General features: G+C 34.9%; 1 protein-coding gene across 2 annotated transcripts in view; it reads left to right on the forward strand.

The window, feature by feature from the left end:
* LOC138319977 (condensin complex subunit 1-like) overlaps positions 1–11,401 on the forward strand; it is a 31,791-nt gene extending 20,390 nt beyond the window's left edge. For both annotated transcript variants that reach the window (XM_069263086.1, XM_069263091.1), the window contains exons 21-33: positions 363–447; positions 1,036–1,242; positions 1,680–1,873; positions 3,195–3,306; positions 5,860–5,983; positions 6,307–6,462; positions 6,673–6,850; positions 7,164–7,258; positions 7,993–8,073; positions 8,243–8,426; positions 9,076–9,217; positions 9,418–9,600; positions 10,810–11,401. In XM_069263086.1, the coding sequence (XP_069119187.1) occupies positions 363–447; positions 1,036–1,242; positions 1,680–1,873; positions 3,195–3,306; positions 5,860–5,983; positions 6,307–6,462; positions 6,673–6,850; positions 7,164–7,258; positions 7,993–8,073; positions 8,243–8,426; positions 9,076–9,217; positions 9,418–9,600; positions 10,810–10,946 (1,878 nt within the window). In that variant the 3' untranslated portion in view covers positions 10,947–11,401. The remainder of the gene's footprint in view (positions 1–362; positions 448–1,035; positions 1,243–1,679; positions 1,874–3,194; positions 3,307–5,859; positions 5,984–6,306; positions 6,463–6,672; positions 6,851–7,163; positions 7,259–7,992; positions 8,074–8,242; positions 8,427–9,075; positions 9,218–9,417; positions 9,601–10,809) is intronic.
* The last annotated feature ends 7,081 nt before the right edge of the window (positions 11,402–18,482 follow it).

Below are 18,482 nucleotides of genomic sequence, written 5' to 3' on the forward strand. Positions count from 1 at the left end.
GCACACAGATAACATAACATAATTTAGGGGAAATGTATTGTATGTAGGGTCTACAAATGTATCATTAAGTGTAGAGATGAAAACAGATTGGTAATACATTAAACCTAGTAAATTTTGTAATTATAGACACAAGTTAAGCTTTGATTTCTCTTTATTAGCGGTACTGGTAGTTTCAAGTTCTAAGTCTTAAGCTGAACTGATGAAATCTTTATCATTCGAAATGTTCTTTGAGTCATATTACTTTGAGATGTTCTTATATGCTTGTACAGTATTTGGTCAAATAGTTCTTATTGGCAGAATTAGGAATATTTGGAAAACTTTAGACAGATTTATGTAACGTAGTAATACCGTGATTTTTTCAGATGAAGGGCCAGGTTGCCAGTAAGCCGTTTCGACTACCACAGGACCATGAGATGTTTACCAGATTGTCACATATTCTTGTTAAAGGTAAGTATCTCAAAAAAAATGACTTTTTAAAAAGTAAAAAAAATACTTTTTTAGGTATTTTTTCACTATTTTCTTTATTATTTAAAAAAAAAAACACCACAAATTCATGTAACATGTTCTATAGATCATAATAAAAGTAAATTTGGGCAGCATTTCAATACTAAATAGCAGATTCAGAAAATAATTTGATGTTCGTTTCTAGCATAAATCATAAGTCATCTACATAATCATCAAGCGAATATAACAATGTCTATTTGCCTATTCACACATTTGTAGGATGAAAGGGAGGAACCAACTTCCATCTCTACCTATATGAATATTGCGGCTACTTATATCTTTTCTTTTGGAAAACAGCCTATCCAAATACAAAATGGTTTTCACTGCATAGATATGTGTTTTAGTGAAACAAAAGATCAGGCAGATGATATATTTTACTCAAATACTGGAGTTAATGATAGTTCTGCTATAACACAAGGGTTCATGATTGTTTTGGCAAAACACAGGTGTGGACGATAGTTCTGCTCTAAGAGGGGTTGATGATATTTATGCTCTAACACAGGGGTTGATTATTATTTTTCTCAAACACAGGAGTTGATGATGTAGAGAACAGATACTGGATCCCGCTGGCAGAACAGGCCGTTAAGGTCATCTACAAACTCTCCAACCATCCAGATGCTGTGTGTGCAGAAATCATCCGTAAGGTTATCAATGAGTTCCAAAGATTCAATAAGACTGACAAGCCAAGTGACACCTCCACAGACTCAGCAAGTGACACCCCTACAGACACACAGACAGGTTAGACACCAGTACTCGCATTCTTTTATGTTGTATTTCTGTTAATACCAAATTCCTGTGATAGGCTTATCTGGTAAGTATTAAATATGATATTTATATCTAACATTACCTTTTGAGATGTCACAAAGGAAGGTATGTTTACCATCATCTCAAAAATTATGAATTTGTACGGTATTGACATTTGTACAGTATTGATGTTTGTACAGTATTGACATTTGTACAGTATAAAATTTGTACAGTATAAACAATTGTACAGTATTTATAGTTGAACAGTATTGACATTTGTACAGTATTGACATTTGTACAGTATTGACATTTGTCAGTATTGATGTTTGTACAGTTTTGACATTTGTATAGTATTGAGGTTTGTACAGTATTGAGGTTTTCAAATTTTAAATTGAACTTTCTTTTCATTGGTCTTTTTTTTTTTTTTATAGAAGAAGGTCCGACAGCTGCAGCAAGCCAGAAGTCTGTAGTGATGCTCACTCGCGTCCTCTCCCTAGCCGGCCAGGTGGCATTTGGTCAGATGGTATACCTAGAGAGCTATGTTCTGGATGAGCTGAAACGTCGTCGTGCAGGAAAGGATGATTTTGGCAAAACTCCTGCTCGAAAGGATAAGGATAAAGCAAGAGTAAGTACAGTTGTTCATATGGATTAATGTAAAAAAAAAAAATTATACCAATGACCCTACCATCAGTAAAAAAAAAACTTGGCCATGTCATTCATAGATTTTATTGAAGTTAAAGATGCTCCACCGCTGACAGAGCATAAATGATACTCATCATTTGAACAATAATTGGTGTTTAATCATGTATATGTATGTCTAATTAACACAAAACATAATATAAAAGAATTTGTTTTGCTTTTGGTGCCTGCGCAATCAGTAATTCATTCCATATCGGATATAATGCCAGGGATTTTTTTCGGGATGCAATTAATTATTTTTTATATTCTAAACTTTAGTAAAATTAGAAGCTCAAACTTTTCAATGGTGGTAATTGTGTGAAGTAAGTAACTTTTGTAACTGAAGAAAAATACCAAACCGTCTGCTCCTGTTTTTGATAGTGAAAAAATACCATTTGTCAGCGGTGGAGCATCTTTAAGGCACTTAATTGATTAAGCAAAATATTTTAAACATAAAAAAGGTTACAAATTGGCCAGCTTATACTTTATATTACTAATAAAGATATTTCCCATCTAAAGTATTCCATTGTGTCTGAAAAACAACAAAATTCTTATCATGAAACGAAACATTAATCATTCTGTATTACTGTTGCCCCTATGTCATGGCAAAAACTGTTTTTGTTTACCCCGTAAACTCTTTCCATACCGTTGTCAACTATAGTCGAGAGGATTTTACCCTCCGTCTTTCCTGTTGTCAACAATTTATATTGATGCTGGGTTTTTTAACAACAAATTTCCTATCATATTCAAATTTCCAATACAGTGTAACGTTCTTGATGCAAAATATATAGTCATTTTGACCATGTATATCGTTTTAATGGCAGAGGAATGTGATAAATCAAACAGAAGTTATTATCATCAACAAAATGGTGGTTTGTTACACCTTCGCTCCAGATTGCAATATCAAAATAAAATTTTGATTCAGGTTTTAAATAATTTGTAAGTTTAAATGATTGCACTAACCTTAGAATGTTATGAATTAGCACAAAACAATTGGACATTTTGTCCAGCATTTCTATGTCACCTGAGGCGAAGTCTCAAATGACCTATATTCTAAATGCCTTTCGTCCGTTCTCATCCGTTGTATGTCTGTAAGAAATTAACATTTTTGACTTCTTCTCCAAAATGAATCAATTTCATTGAAATTTTGCACAAACCAAAATTGTGAATTATATGGTCCCCACCCCCCAGGGGGCTGTGTGAGGGGCCAAAATCCAGAAAGAATACAAAGTACAGAAAGAGTTGACACAAAACTATTATTGCGATAGGAAAGTGCTGCTTCTGAGGCTATCGAGGAGGAGTTGGGTTTGGCTGGTGCGGCTGCTGAGGATGCAGAAGCAGAATACATCCGTAAAGTCTGTGAAAAGGACATTGTCACAGGTATGTTTGGATATCTTGGTGTATCCCAGCCACCTAACATTTCATTGGACTCAAACTAGTTATCGGATGGACAAGTTCATGGCTAACCTTAAAGCATATCATAGTCTAAATAACCTGCTTTGTTCATGAAATAAATATTAACTTATATATACTGGGTAATGCTATTTCATTCATTGAATTGAAAAGAAAATATCAAATAGGTTTATCCCTTACTAAAGAAAATGCATTGTTTGGTGCTATGTAGTATATTTTATCATGTTCCAGGTAATACATGACTGGGCGCCCTAGCTCCAGTCATTGTGTTGCTTAGTCCGCTAAACCTGCCTATATTATTAGGCTTTTTTATTTTTTTTTTTTTTGCCTAATATATAGTCAGCTCGCGGTACCTCTTAAAAATGTGAAATCGTAGGCCAGATTTGGCCTACGCTACGTCAGCGGCATATTTCTAATATATCGTCCATGCAATGCCAGGAAAACGTACACATACCTTTATATTGGGATCTTATGTACTCCTTTGCCCCCATGTTACATCCCATTTATGAAATTAAACAATTGTGAACAATGAAATACTTCCGTGACCCTTCTATTTCACACATTTGTAATGGCTGCCGTATACACATTTAGTAGAGCCAACGGCAGCCAATCAACTTCGCTTCCGGTTTTATTTTTAAATATCCACGTGTAGTTGAAAGATAAACAAAATTCTACCGTGTATATGCTACATGTATATGCAACGTGAATATCGCGAAAGTGATGCGGTACCAGCAATAGTCGTGTTCAATTTGAATATTTGACAACATGTCGTGTATGTCGACCATGATTTTACTTTAAAAAACTGTAACTGGCTAGCATTTTGTTTATCTTTCAACTACACGTGGTTTTTTTAAAAATAAAACCGGAAGCGAAGTTGATTGGCTGCCGTTTGCTCTACTAAATCTGTATACGGCGGCCATTACAAATGTGTGAAATAGAAGGGTCTCGGAAGTATTTCATTGTTCACAGTTGCTTAATTTCATAAATGGGACGTAGCGTAGGCCAAATCTGGCCTACGATTTCACATTTTTAAGAGGTACCGCGAGCTGACTATATATTAGGCAAAAAAAAAAAAAAAAAAATTAAAAAAGCCTAATAATATAGGCAGGTTAAGCGGACTACATGTTGCTATATTGTATCTTGTTCTAGGTAATACATTACAGGGCGCCCTAGCTCCAGTCATCATGTTGCTATATTGTATCTTGGTCTAGGTAATACATTACTGGGCGCCCTAGCCCCAGTCATTGTGTTGCTATGTAGTATATTTTATCATGTTCTAGGTAATACATGACTGGGCGCCCTAGCTCTAGTCATCATGTTGCTATATTGTATCTTGTTCTAGGTAATACATGACAGGGCGCCCTAGCTCCAGTCATCATGTTGCTATATTGTATCTTGTTCTAGGTAATACATTACTGGGCGCCTTAGCTCCAGTCATTGTGTTGCTATATTGTATCTTGTTCTAGGTAATACATTACTGGGCGCCCTAGCTCCAGTCATCATGTTGCTATATTGTATCTTGTTCTAGGTAATACATTACTGGGCGCCTTAGCTCCAGTCATTGTGTTGCTATATTGTATCTTTTTCTAGGTAATACATTACAGGGCGCCCTAGCTCCAGTCATTGTGTTGCTATATTGTATCTTTTTCTAGGTAATACATTACAGGGCGCCCTAGCTCCAGTCATCATGTTGCTATATTGTATCTTGTTCTAGGTAATACATTACTGGGCGCCCTAGCTCCAGTCATCATGTTGCTATATTGTATCTTGTTCTAGGTAATACATTACTGGGCGCCCTAGCTCCAGTCATCATGTTGCTATATTGTATCTTGTTCTAGGTAATACATTACTGGGCGCCCTAGCTCCAGTCATCATGTTGCTATATTGTATCTTGTTCTAGGTAATACATGACTGGGCGCCCTAGCTCCAGTCATTGTGTTGCTATATTGTATCTTGTTCTAGGTAATACATTACTGGGCGCCCTAGCTCCAGTCATCATGTTGCTATATTGTATCTTGTTCTAGGTAATACATTACTGGGCGCCCTAGCTCCAGTCATTGTGTTGCTATATTGTATCTTGTTCTAGGTAATACATTACTGGGCGCCCTAGCTCCAGTCATTGTGTTGCTATATTGTATCTTGTTCTAGGTAATACATTACTGGGCGCCCTAGCTCCAGTCATCATGTTGCTATATTGTATCTTGTTCTAGGTAATACATTACTGGGCGCCCTAGCTCCAGTCATTGTGTTGCTATATTGTATCTTGTTCTAGGTAATACATTACTGGGCGCCCTAGCTCCAGTCATCATGTTGCTATATTGTATCTTGTTCTAGGTAATACATTACTGGGCGCCCTAGCTCCAGTCATTGTGTTGCTATATTGTATCTTGTTCTAGGTAATACATTACTGGGCGCCCTAGCTCCAGTCATTGTGTTGCTATATTGTATCTTGTTCTAGGTAATACATTACTGGGCGCCCTAGCTCCAGTCATCATGTTGCTATATTGTATCTTGTTCTAGGTAATACATTACTGGGCGCCCTAGCCCCAGTCATTGTGAGTGTTTGTACCAACCAAGCCAAGTATTCAGATCCTGAACTTCAGACGGCTGCGTCACTAGCTCTGTCCAAGTTTATGATGGTCAGGTAAATACAAATCGTATCCTGAAGTGTTACAACATCAAAAACTTCTTGAAGTCCTTGACACATCAGAGAAATATTAGAACATTGTCAACATTTAAATTTCAAAGTTTATATTATATTTAGATCCACTGCTCGGATATTAACCAAATTTACATGTATACCAATGGTAAGATTAAATTGATCAGCATTTTATCACACTCATGATCTGTTGGATATTTTGTAGATTCTTACTCATGATCTATTTTATCACACTCATGATCTATTTTATCACACTCATGATCTGTTGGATAATGTGTAGATTCTTATTTATCTTTTTTATGTTTCAGTTCTGAGTTCTGTGACACTCACCTACAGCTGCTGTTCACCATCCTGGAGAAAACTTCTTATGCAAACATTAGAGCCAATATCATCATCGCCCTGGGAGATCTCACCTTCCGGTTCCCGAATATGATCGAACCCTGGACTCCACGCATATACGCCAGGTATACATATATTCAATTCAAATAATACAAACAATTATATGCATGGTACATGAAGTTTACTTCAAAATAAAATTGTATTTATTTCACAAGAATGATTTAACTTTTCTTGTTTTCCATATGAACTTTTAGAAAACCAGACATGTTAATGTTGTCAAGTGGGTTAAAACACTTTTATGGTTTTATATAGTGATGAACGCATTTCTTTTACAGATTAAGGGATGAATCGACTTTAGTACGCCAGAACACACTACAGGTCCTCACACACTTAATTTTGGACGACATGGTCAAGGTTAAAGGTCAAATTAGTGAGATGGCTACGTGCTTGGTGGACCATAATGAAAAAGTCTCCAGTTCGGCCAAAATATTCTTTACCGAGCTGTCTAAAAAGGTAGAATCTTTTAACTGTAATATATTATTCTCACTGGTCAAAAAATAATCCATGATTTTCAATTCAAATGAGGACAATCAAACAATTAATATAGGACTACATTGTGACTTATCTAAATAAGATGTCACAGGGACCAGTGTATTTGACCGGTATATTCAGATTTCCAGATTACACAGGTTTTAATTACTATTAATTAACTCAGAAGACATGATTTTCTGTATAACAAATGCAATTTTTCTTAATTGGTTTAATAAAAGATTTCAAGAATTTTTTTCTATTTTTTTTTTTCTAACTGAAATAATTTGTATTTCAGGGTAATGCTATTTACAACATAATGCCTGACCTCATCAGCCGTTTGTCTGACCCAGATGTTGGCGTGGACGAGGAACATTTTAGGACAATACTCAGGTAGTTATAATCACCAATATAGCTTCAAATTAAAAAAAATCAGATGGGCCTGTTGATGATTAGCTTCTGTATGAATGTTGACAACAATATCTTTCATTTTAACAAAAAGTTATCATTCGCCCAAGAAAATTCTGTTGTACTACATCAGTAACCATCATACTGGACTAAGATGTGACATTGAAATACTACAATAAAAAAATCTATTGAACTTAACAGACCTATGGAAATAAATAAATAGTCTGCATCAAAGTTTTTAGCATTTCTATACATCCAATTTAAGTTAAGGTTTTAAAATCCATTTATCACTAGTTTTGTCTGATAGTATCACTTTTAAGTTCCAAATGGACAGATAAACTGTATAGTGCTATATATAGTAATTATAAAGCAAGTTTATGACATATATTTTAATGACTTTATGGGTTTAACAGCATATTTTATTTGTATTCCAAAAATAGCCTGTCATTTATATTAAAATTGATGTCACTAACTTCCGTATTCAACCAAATAAGCGCCCATGACCCTATTGAGGACTCAATTTCAATTGTCTGGGTATAGATAAAGACCATAACTGTATAGGTTTGTAATAATTTTGTCTTTTTAAACCCCTTTTCATTGTTTCAATTTTTTAAATACCCTTACATTGAGTCGAATACGGTATGTTAATTTTCCCGGTTCTCAGGAATTTGTTATTACTAATAGGTTTTTGATATTTTATCTTTTGTACACTCTTTCAGATACCTGTTCGCCTTTATACAGAAGGATCGACAGTGTGAGAGTCTAGTAGAGAAACTCTGTCAACGTTTCCGGTCTGCCAAGTATGTTTTATTTGTTTATCTGGCAGCATTTCTGTGAAATAAATAATGCTGTAATTATAAATTTCATGAGATATATTATTTTGACAGCTATAACATGCTTCTACCAGTATCTGTATAAAGGAGACACTTTACTCGAGTTTGCTGTAAATGTCGCCTCTGTTATATGTAGGAACGACAGACAGTGGAGAGATCTGGCCTTCTGTTTATCTATGTTGTCCTACAATGAGAAGAGTCTACGTAAACTTCAGGAAAACTTTACCTGTTTTGCTGATAAGCTAGCTGACGACGAAGTCTACTCCTGCTTTACCTCCATTATTACTAAAGCCCAGTCATCTTCTAAAATAGGAAACAAGGTAACGATGAAACTTTCCGTAGTTTTTGTGTCGCCTGTAACGAAAGGGCGACACTTATGTATCACTATGTTGGCGTCGGCATCTGGGAAATGTTTTCCGTGCCATAACTTAAGTATTTATTGTTCGATTTCAACTAAATATGGTATATTGCTTTATAGCAATGTGATCTCAGATGAGTTTAATAATGGTCAAAATCCATCAATATTTGCAAGATTTATGGGACTTGATAACTTACCTTATTATTAGCAATATTTTCAACTGTTTTTTGTGATGCTATGCAGGCAACACATCCACTTCTGTGAAATTCTTGTTCATTGATGTGAACACAAGTTGTTTTAGGTATTGATTAGTTACAATCATATATTTAAATTTTTGGATGTATTTTGATATATTCTGTCTTTGTTGTTTTAATTCAGGAAGCAAGGGCATTAATACCATACAGACATTTTATAATTTATTTTATGATCAATTGTTTCCTTACCACATTGTATTACCCTGGGTACCTACTGAAGTTTTTTCCTCTGGTCAACCCCTAATTAAGTTGTTTTGACCTACATATATATCTATTAAAACATATATAATGTGTTTACCAAGTGTTGTAAAATAAACAAAGTTACAAATTGATGTTTAACTGTTTCTTCGGTAACAGGCAGCTACCATAGCGCCTCTACTGACGGAGTTGGAGGAACGCTTGGAGCGTTGTCATAATAAGGGAATGGAGGATGACGAAATTGCACAGAAAGCAAGTCAAGCCAGTCAGCAGAGAGGCAAGACACCACACAAAACTCCAGGTAATGATTTGATCAGATCTTCATGTACATGACAATAAAAACACAGTAGTCAATGGGGAGTACATTGGGATAGTGTTTTAATTGAAGCGATTTGTTATTTTGGCACAGCATATTCATTCATTGATGATCCACAGTATACTCAGAATTTTTTTCCATTGTACAGCTCACATAAATGTAATTAAAAACTTGTGTTTTTACAGGTCGTAAAGGAAAGACTAGTCGACGTGCTAAAAAGGTGATCTCGGACAGTGAAGATGATGAAAATGAGTGTCAGACCCCAGTTGTGAGACGACAGACACAGCGGAAAGTCAAACCTAAAGTTTCATTTGATTCAGATGAAGGCAGTGACTTGGAGCTCTTTGATCTGGATAAGTCTTGTACAGGTGAAATCTTATTTAACTTATTAAAAGTTTGTCCAAGATCTTTAAGCATCAGCTCTGGTGAACTGCAGATAATTCCTAGTAGTGAACAAACTCAGGTTTAACTTTCACTTTCCATTATTAAAATATAACTTTTCCTGTTCATCAATTTAAACAATGAAAAGTAAATTCATTGTTATTTATGTAAGTATCTAAAAGGTATTTTCCTGTGAAAGCAATTTTGCAATGAAACTGGAAAGATTTGCTATACCCAATCTAATGCTAAACAAAGTGATAAAATACATAATAAGTAATGAAGTTTAAATAATTTTAATCTTATAAAGATAAAATAGTTTTTGTGTGTATTTCCTATACTAAACTGTTCTCCAGTATTGCTATAATATTGTAATAATGAGCTTCAATTTCTATTATCTAAAACAATATATCAAATGATGAAACAAAGAAGGCTAATCATAAGAATATAAAAAAAAAATTGTTTTAAATGATACCATGATGAAATTTTACTTTTTTGCTTCACTTGTGATTTTTAAAGATGCTCCACCGCCGACAGAGCATAAATGATATTGATCATTTAAACAATAATTGGTGTTTAATCGTGTTTATATATGTCTAATTAGCACAAAAAATAATATAAAATAATTTATTTCGCCTTTGGTGCAAGCGCAATCAGTACTTCATTCCATATAGGATATAGTGACACGGAATTTTTTCGGGATGCAATTAATTAGATTTCATGTTTTTAACTTGAAGTAAGATTAGAAGCTCAAACTTTTCAATGGTGGTAATGGTGTAAAGTAAGTAACTTTTGTAACTGAAGAAAAATACTAAATCGTCTGCTCCTGTTTTTGATAGTGAAAAATTACCATTTGTCAGCGGTGGAGCATCTTTAACATAGTTTTAATATGTATAACAATGGGGATTTTTAACTCCATGTACATTTTCATAAGTGTCTCATAAGCCGATATCGGCTGGGCATCAAAAATTACCTGTACATTTATTTTATCAATGGCTGTATATTTTTACGATGCGTGGCACTAAAATAAAATATTGATTGATTGATTGATTGCTATATAGTGACTTTGCTGTGACATTAACCTTTTTAATTGTTAACTGTACAAGAACATCAACATGTACTGTATCCAACATCTGTTTGAATATTATTGTCTGATGAAAAAAAATCCATTTCAATCTTGTTTTTAAATTGTTTTGCAGAGGACAGTCAAGAAACTGCTAGCCAGAAGAATGCAGATTCATCAGACGACGATCTTATTATGCCTGTCAAAAAACAAACTTCCCGAGGTGGAAGGAAAAAAACACGACCTCTTCTGACAGTGAACTCTCCGAGATGAGGAAACATGTTTAACTTTCATTGAGATTAAGTGTGAAATGAAATTATTCAAAACACTTCAGTGAAGGACTCTTGACAGATATTTCCTACAGTCAAATGCTTCTAATTTTCCATGGACCAAATTGTCTTGTACATGTATGTTGTTTGGATCTCTTAATTATACACATGGATAGTGAATGTTCTACCAAAATGTTGTGTCAGTTCTCATGCATTAAGTTTAAAAGTATTCGAGCAATTTGCCATTTTACTGTTTCACCATATAAGTACAAAATGTATAGTATTTAATATATATTTACTTTTTGGTATAAGGTTAACATTTATTTAAAGATGTTGGAACCAATTAAATGATGAAATTTAATTCATGGGCAGTTATTGACATAAACCTTTGTATGAAATTATAGGAGCATATACTATACTGTATTTATCATATTACAATAAAATCATTCTGAGTTGAAATTGTTTGCTACTTTTTATTTGCTGTTCTGAGACAAAGTTTCTGATGATCTATATTGTGATCACATTTTGTCTGGCGTCTGTCATAACCAATTGAAATTTTGCAGAAACGTAAGCTTCGATAAAGGTGAATTTTATTTGTGCAATATATAATCCTAACCCGAAGAGACCCGATAGGCTTATATGGGGAAACACTTCCACATAATTATGTCCCCCAAACGAAGTGGGGGGACATATTGTTTTTGCTCTGTTTCTTATTATTATTGTTATTTTTATTATTATTACAAGCTAACCGATATTTACATAATATATAATTCATTTTTCGATTATGTGGACATGACGTACGTAGCAACTATTTTACATATGAATAACTTGGGTGCCCCTGTGTTTGGGCTGAGGTGACCAATGTTACATTTTACTGTCCCGGAATAGCAGTTGATATGGGTTGTTTTTATCTTGTACACACGTTCTTTCCACATACTCATAGTTCTAAATATAACTGTCGATCAAATAATCGATGAAAAGTTACATACTATAGGACCACGATCGAGTGCATCGTGGGTAGCGATAGGCCTAGGACTTCTCCTTGCAGGTGGTGTAAAGAATTTGCAAAGTTATTATTTGTCTAGATGAAGTAAATGATTTGTTTTAATGTCCAGACTGGTTTATGTAAATAATGGATATAGTTATACAAACCCATATTTTTCAACCTTAGACATTTTTATTTTGCTGTAATCAATATCGATGCTGGTATCCTTTGTGCGATGAGAGGAGACACCAAAATAAATTTTGTACTGTAAGATACTGACCGTGTATCCGACGTAAATCTTAAGATATTTAATTATATATTTTGTAGTAATAGCTACATGTACATGTAGTCCTCGCCAGATTTTGTGAATAGTTTGAATAGGTATGTTTGCATGATATAGGCCTACATGTATTAAAAAAAAACGGAAAAAAATTGCCGCCGGTGGTGAGAAGCAAACCCCGGCCGCTTGATCAGAAGATCTACACATAACACAAAGTCAGATTCCTGCTTGTTTATATATATACGGTGATTGTTTTTATAATAAGTAGGTAACACTGTTATTTGATTACCTATCTGAGCAAATATTTGATGACGTATGATTTAGTATTTCCTAATAGAAAAAAAAACCTTTCGTAATGTCATGTAGCTGTGGTTTTAGCATGAAAAAAAAAATGAAAAAAATGATAACACATTGACCACAAATAACCATTTTGTTGTTCATTAATATACCTGGTATACCGTAATGATTGATGGGGCTTAACGTCCTTGTTCCAGTTATAACCGAGCCTAGGACACGGTATACTGTAATCACATACATACTCATTAGGGTGTGGAATTGTGCATAAAGGGTTTTTTTCCCAACCGGAAGTCCAAGATGGCCGCCAGGGCCCATTTCCTGTTTTCAGGTTTCGGTCTCCGATCTCAAAGAAAATTGGTAGGTAGGGGTTTTAAGGGATGGCGAACAACGTACAAACATTTTCGTAAAGATTTTAGTATTCCAAGATGGCCGCTGGCCCACTTCCTGTTTTCAGGTTTCGGTCTTTTATCTCAATGAAAATTGGTATATAGGGGTTTTAAGGGATGGCGAACAACATGCAAACTTTTTCGTAAAGATTTTAGTATTCCAAGATGGCCGCTGGCCCACTTCCTGTTTTCAGGTTTCGGTCTTTTATCTCAATGAAAATTGGTATATAGGGGTTTTAAGGGATGACGAACAACATGCAAACTTTTTCGTAAAGATTTTAGTATTCCAAGATGGCCGCTGGCCCACTTCCTGTTTTCGGGTTTCGGTCTTTTATCTCAATGAAAATTGGTATATAGGGGTTTTAAGGGATGGCGAACAACATGCAAACATTTTTGTAAAGATTTTGGTATTCCAAGATGGCTGCTGGCCCACTTCCTGTTTTCAGGTTTCGGTTTTTTATCTCAATGAAAATTGGTCTATGGGGGTTTTAAGGGATGGCGAACATCAGGAAATATTTTCGTGAAGATTTTTGGTATTCCAAGATGGCTGCTGGCCCACTTCCTGTTTTCAGGTTTCGGTCCCCGATCTCAATGAAAATTGGTCTACAGGATTATTTAGGGATGGCGAACAACATGCAAACGTTTTCATTAAGATTTTGCTATTCCAAGATATAGGGGTATTAAGGGGTGCTGATCAATATGATAAAAAATTTAAAGGATTGTCGCTGGGCCAACTTCCTGTTTTCAATTTTTCGTCAGCGATTCATTGAAAACTGGTAAATGGGGGTTTTAACTTAAAAATTTTAAGGGATGCCATACAGTCATGATAACTGCCAAAGCAATTCCTCCGAAAATAGCCTTGCATTTTTGTATAACCGTATTTTTGCGCATATAGCGCACACTTTTTTTTTCATAAATTATCAAGTGAAAAGTTGGGGTGCGCACTATACGCAGGTACAAGCATGGCCAGGTCCTGGGTCATGATCACTGAGTTATGTACATTTTAGGAGAACCTGAATTCCTATATAAAAGTACATCAAAATTCTCCCAAGATCTTCATATACACTGTGTAACTGCATTCTTCATTTGTTGCAATTGGGGATGCGTTTGAGGGAGTATGTAATGGTGTCCATTATAATGAGTACTTGTTGATTTGATGACGTCACCAATGTGCGCGGACGCGGTCACGTTTCAAGTTTCAAGTTTTTTATTTTCCAAATGCAATACAGCATATAGGTTTAACCAATAAATAATACAATAATCATTGTTATGTTTCAAGATGGCGGAGGATAATTCCGATATACTTCATAACAAATTAAACAAATTGACTAATATATGAGTATGATATACTACTGCAGATTAATGAGAATTTTCCTTTTTTCTGTTGCCTGGATCAAATATTTCCCCAACAAATTTAAGCACGTGGCGCTCGCGAAGCGCTCTCTCTCTTTCCAACTCCTGAACTATACACACGTGTTTACCAGTGTGAGTAAACTTGTTAAATATAACATGTATTGTTTATTATTATTGCTATTGTAGATGCTATGTAACAGCAGATAAACATATATGTATCGTTGTAGACCACGGTTTACAATAGGATGTATTCTTCTGAGGTTTCAGTCCCGTTGAAGTCTCGTTTCGACATAGATCAAAGAAGTTATGAGATTTTCAAATAAAATCTATCAATATCTGTAGCAAGTTGCCAGTTGCAAATTTTGTCAAAAGATAACATTTCTATTTTTAGCAGATTTTTTTTATAAGGGGATTTTAAGAAATAACCCATTTGGCGGCCATTTTGATATTATGTCTTTTCTCGCTTTATATAAAAAATAGCCAAACCTCCTCTGGCCCCGCCCCTCAGGCCCCCAGAGGGTCAGCCCGACCATTTGTACAATTTTCAGTCAGTACCACTTACGGATGCTACCAGTCAAATTTTGTTAAATTTCTACCCGCGGATACAGATAGTGGTCTGACTCCCCTCCAAAGGAGTCAACTTTTCTATTTCCAGTTGTAAAAAATTTGTGTGTGTATTTTTAAATAAACCAATGGAGCTATACAGGTCCTCTGTAATATGTTTAATAAATACAGTACATATGTACTTATGAACGAGGCTGCCCCTATAAATACTAGTAAATAGGTCCTCGTATTTGAGATGTGTAGTTCACATATCTTGTTTACACACCCCATTTGGTTCCATGTTCAAAATCCACTATCGCATGATCATGCCTCAAGACATGTAGTAAGTAGATAGAAAGGTGTATCGTTTGCCATGTATGTTCCATTCTATGTTGATTAATGGACGCCTGGGTATTTATATTTCAGACAGCTTTAGTCACTTACAAATAGAAATCCTGATGGAGATATCACATCAAACTTAAAAGTTGTTCAGGCATTATCACGGATATACATGTTTCCTTAATAACGCATTATCCGTGTTGATTCCCATTTAGATTTCAAATATACTCTTAACCTGGATTTGGCCTTGATCTGTATCATATTGATAAATGTCTCCGTGGAATTATTCGACGCTCTACATATAATTTTTCATTTATATTTGTGAACCCCGTTAATGGGGTTAAATGATGACATTTTTATTGCTAAGAGGCATATATGTCTCATTCAAGCCATTAGCAGGCTATCAAGTTCCATTTGGCCTCCATTATAGACCAAAATGGACACTAGATGTGTTAAACTCTGTCAATAATTTGATGGAGTATGTTGCTTGGTATCTTTTTCAGCACCATCTCCAGCGATATGGTAACTCATTGGTTCCACTGATTGCTGAAATATATCTTTGTCATTTTTACTTATCGTTGGTTGGTAAGCAGGAATATTTTTGACAACGTGTAATACGGCACATCATACAGATAGATAAATAAAACCAGTAAGTAGGCTGCTGTAGAAGAACACCAATTGGTAAAGGTTATACTTTCTGTCTAGTAAACGACTTGGTCATTTATTCCATAGTTCCGTATTTTTAGCCCACCATCATCAGATGGAGGGCTATTCAAATCGCTTTTCGTCCGTGGTCCGTCGTCCTTCCGTCCGTTAACAATTCTTGTTACCGCTATTTCCCAGAAAGTACTGAAGGGATTTTCTCAAATTTCACAAGTAGGTCCCCCTAGGGGTCTTGTTGTGCATATTGCATTTTGGGACCAATCGGTCAACAAGATGGCCGACTGGCCGCCATCTTGGATTTTGACAATTGAAGTTTGTTACCGCTATTTCTCAAAAAGTACTGAAGCGATCTGTGTCAAATTGCATGTGCAGGTTCTCCTAGGGGTCTAGTTGTGCATATTGCATTTTCGGACTGATCGATTAACAGTATGGCCGACAGGCCGCCATCCTGGATTTTGACAATTGAAGTTTGTTACCGCTATTTCTCAAAAAGTACTGAAGGGAGTTGTCTCAAATTTCATGTGCAGGTTCCCCTATGTCCCTGGTTATGCACATTGCATTTTGGTACCGATCGATGAACAAGATGGCCGACAGGCTGCCATCTTGAATTTGGATAGTTGAAGCTTGTTACCACTATTTCACCGAAAGTACTGAAGTGATTTGTCTCAAATTTTATATGTAAGTTCCACTAGGACCTTAGTTGTGCATATTGCATTTTCGAACTGATCGTCAAAAAGATGGCCGACAGGTAGCCATCATGGATTTTGATAATTGAAGTTTGTTACTGTTATGTATCTCAGAAAGTACTCAAAGGATCTTTCTCAAATTTCATATGTAGTAATATGTAGTGAAAGTTTGAAAAGCAGAGAAAAGATCCCTCTTCGTTTGTCAGACAGAGATCATTCTTTGGTGGGCGCCAAGATCCCTCTGGGATCTTTTGTTTAACATGGCTGCTGTGTGGAACTAATGCAAACAATGTACATCATTCCTCCTTTACGATCAGTTTTACCCATCAAATCACCTAACGGCATTGGAAGCTGGTGCACTGTTGTCCTCTAGACGATAGTTTATTAAGGTCCTAATGCTTAACTATAGCATCGGCGCACATTTTTTACTATCATACGCCAATGATGTCAAAGGTCAATTACTTCCTGGACCAACTTTGGTCTTTTCCTGGAAAGTAGCTAAAGGAACTATGCTCATTCAGGGATTGTTTAAAAAGTACTTTCTAGTTAATTTATGATTAGTTTTAGCTCCTTCAAAATTTTGTGTTACTAAGTATAATTTTTCTGAATATTCTTTCCATCCAGCAGTTATTCCGATACTTTTCTTTAATATCCTTTGTAATGTAAGTTGTTGCTCTATTGAGACCGCTACTAAAAATCCAATCAAGACATCAGCGTTATCTTTATCTGTTTGGCTTATTTCCATCTTGTTACTATAGTCATGCGATAACTTTTCTTTTTTAATTAATGTACTACAAGATTGTTTTGGACTACCTATTTGTTTCTGCAATTAACTCTGGGCATTCCTTAACATACCATTTATGTTAATCTTAATATCTAATCCTCATCATTTGGCTTCATCTCTTATCTTCAAGTTTCTGTAATGCTCTGTGATTTTTGTTGATTTATTTTTCTAGTTGGAAAGTAACATTAATATTTCAATTTTAATAATTTGGTTCCTTTTATTACTGGCAATGCATTATCGTCACTTTCTTTGAAATAATTTTGTAAGGATTCATTCATTGCATCAACGTTTTCCGTTAGTACCTTCTCCACTTTCCTGTCATATTTAACTATGTATCAGTGATGATTCTGTAAGGGCCTCTTTTACTCTTGTCTACGCTTGATCCTCCTTTCATTTCCTGACTATTGCTGTTTCTAGATATTGTATTGTGTTTTCACATCAGTAGATTCTTATCCATCAGTACTCGTCATTGAGAACAAAACATTTCATACCCATCAACATTTTCGATGATCAGGTAGGACGAAATACAGACACACATCCCATGTTTCTAATTTTGTCAAAAAATAACGTAATGTATAACCGTACAAAGGACTATGTAAGGTTTGGGCCCTTTTTGGCCCCCAAACCTGTCGATTAAAACTAAATGATAATAAATTAAACTGTTTCATTTGAAATACATTGTAAATACATCCCTGATTCAATTTTAAAGACGACTTTCTATTTTTGCTTTCGTTGCAGTGATAACCATCAGTAATATGCATAAATTAACCAAATCTAAATATTGTGATTTTAATGCATATTTTTGATCATTTTGCCAAAGAAACAATAGAACGCAATCTTACTGAGAATATGTAGTCACATCCGATATATCTTTTTGATACATATCTAGAGTAGTGACCATAGCAACAACGATACAAAATTATTATACTAATTGTTTCAATGATATCAAATTCAACAATTTAATTACTATCAACAACAATTATCATACTACAAATGTAATTGTATCAAGGATTTCAAATTTATCAATTTGATCACTATTTAACAGGTTTGAAAATTTGACGGATTTGTGTGTTATATACACACAGGAAACCGTTGTGCGAAAACTAATGAAACAGGTTAAATTTAATGTATTATATTTGTAAAAAATACTTCGTCTAACCATTAGTAATTATTCCCAATGCAGATTAATCAAATAATTTACATCGCGTGAATGGGATAAATGAC

Source organism: Argopecten irradians, chromosome 1 (assembly GCF_041381155.1).
Source record: "Argopecten irradians isolate NY chromosome 1, Ai_NY, whole genome shotgun sequence".
In the NCBI taxonomy this organism is placed as follows: Eukaryota; Metazoa; Mollusca; class Bivalvia; order Pectinida; family Pectinidae; genus Argopecten; species Argopecten irradians.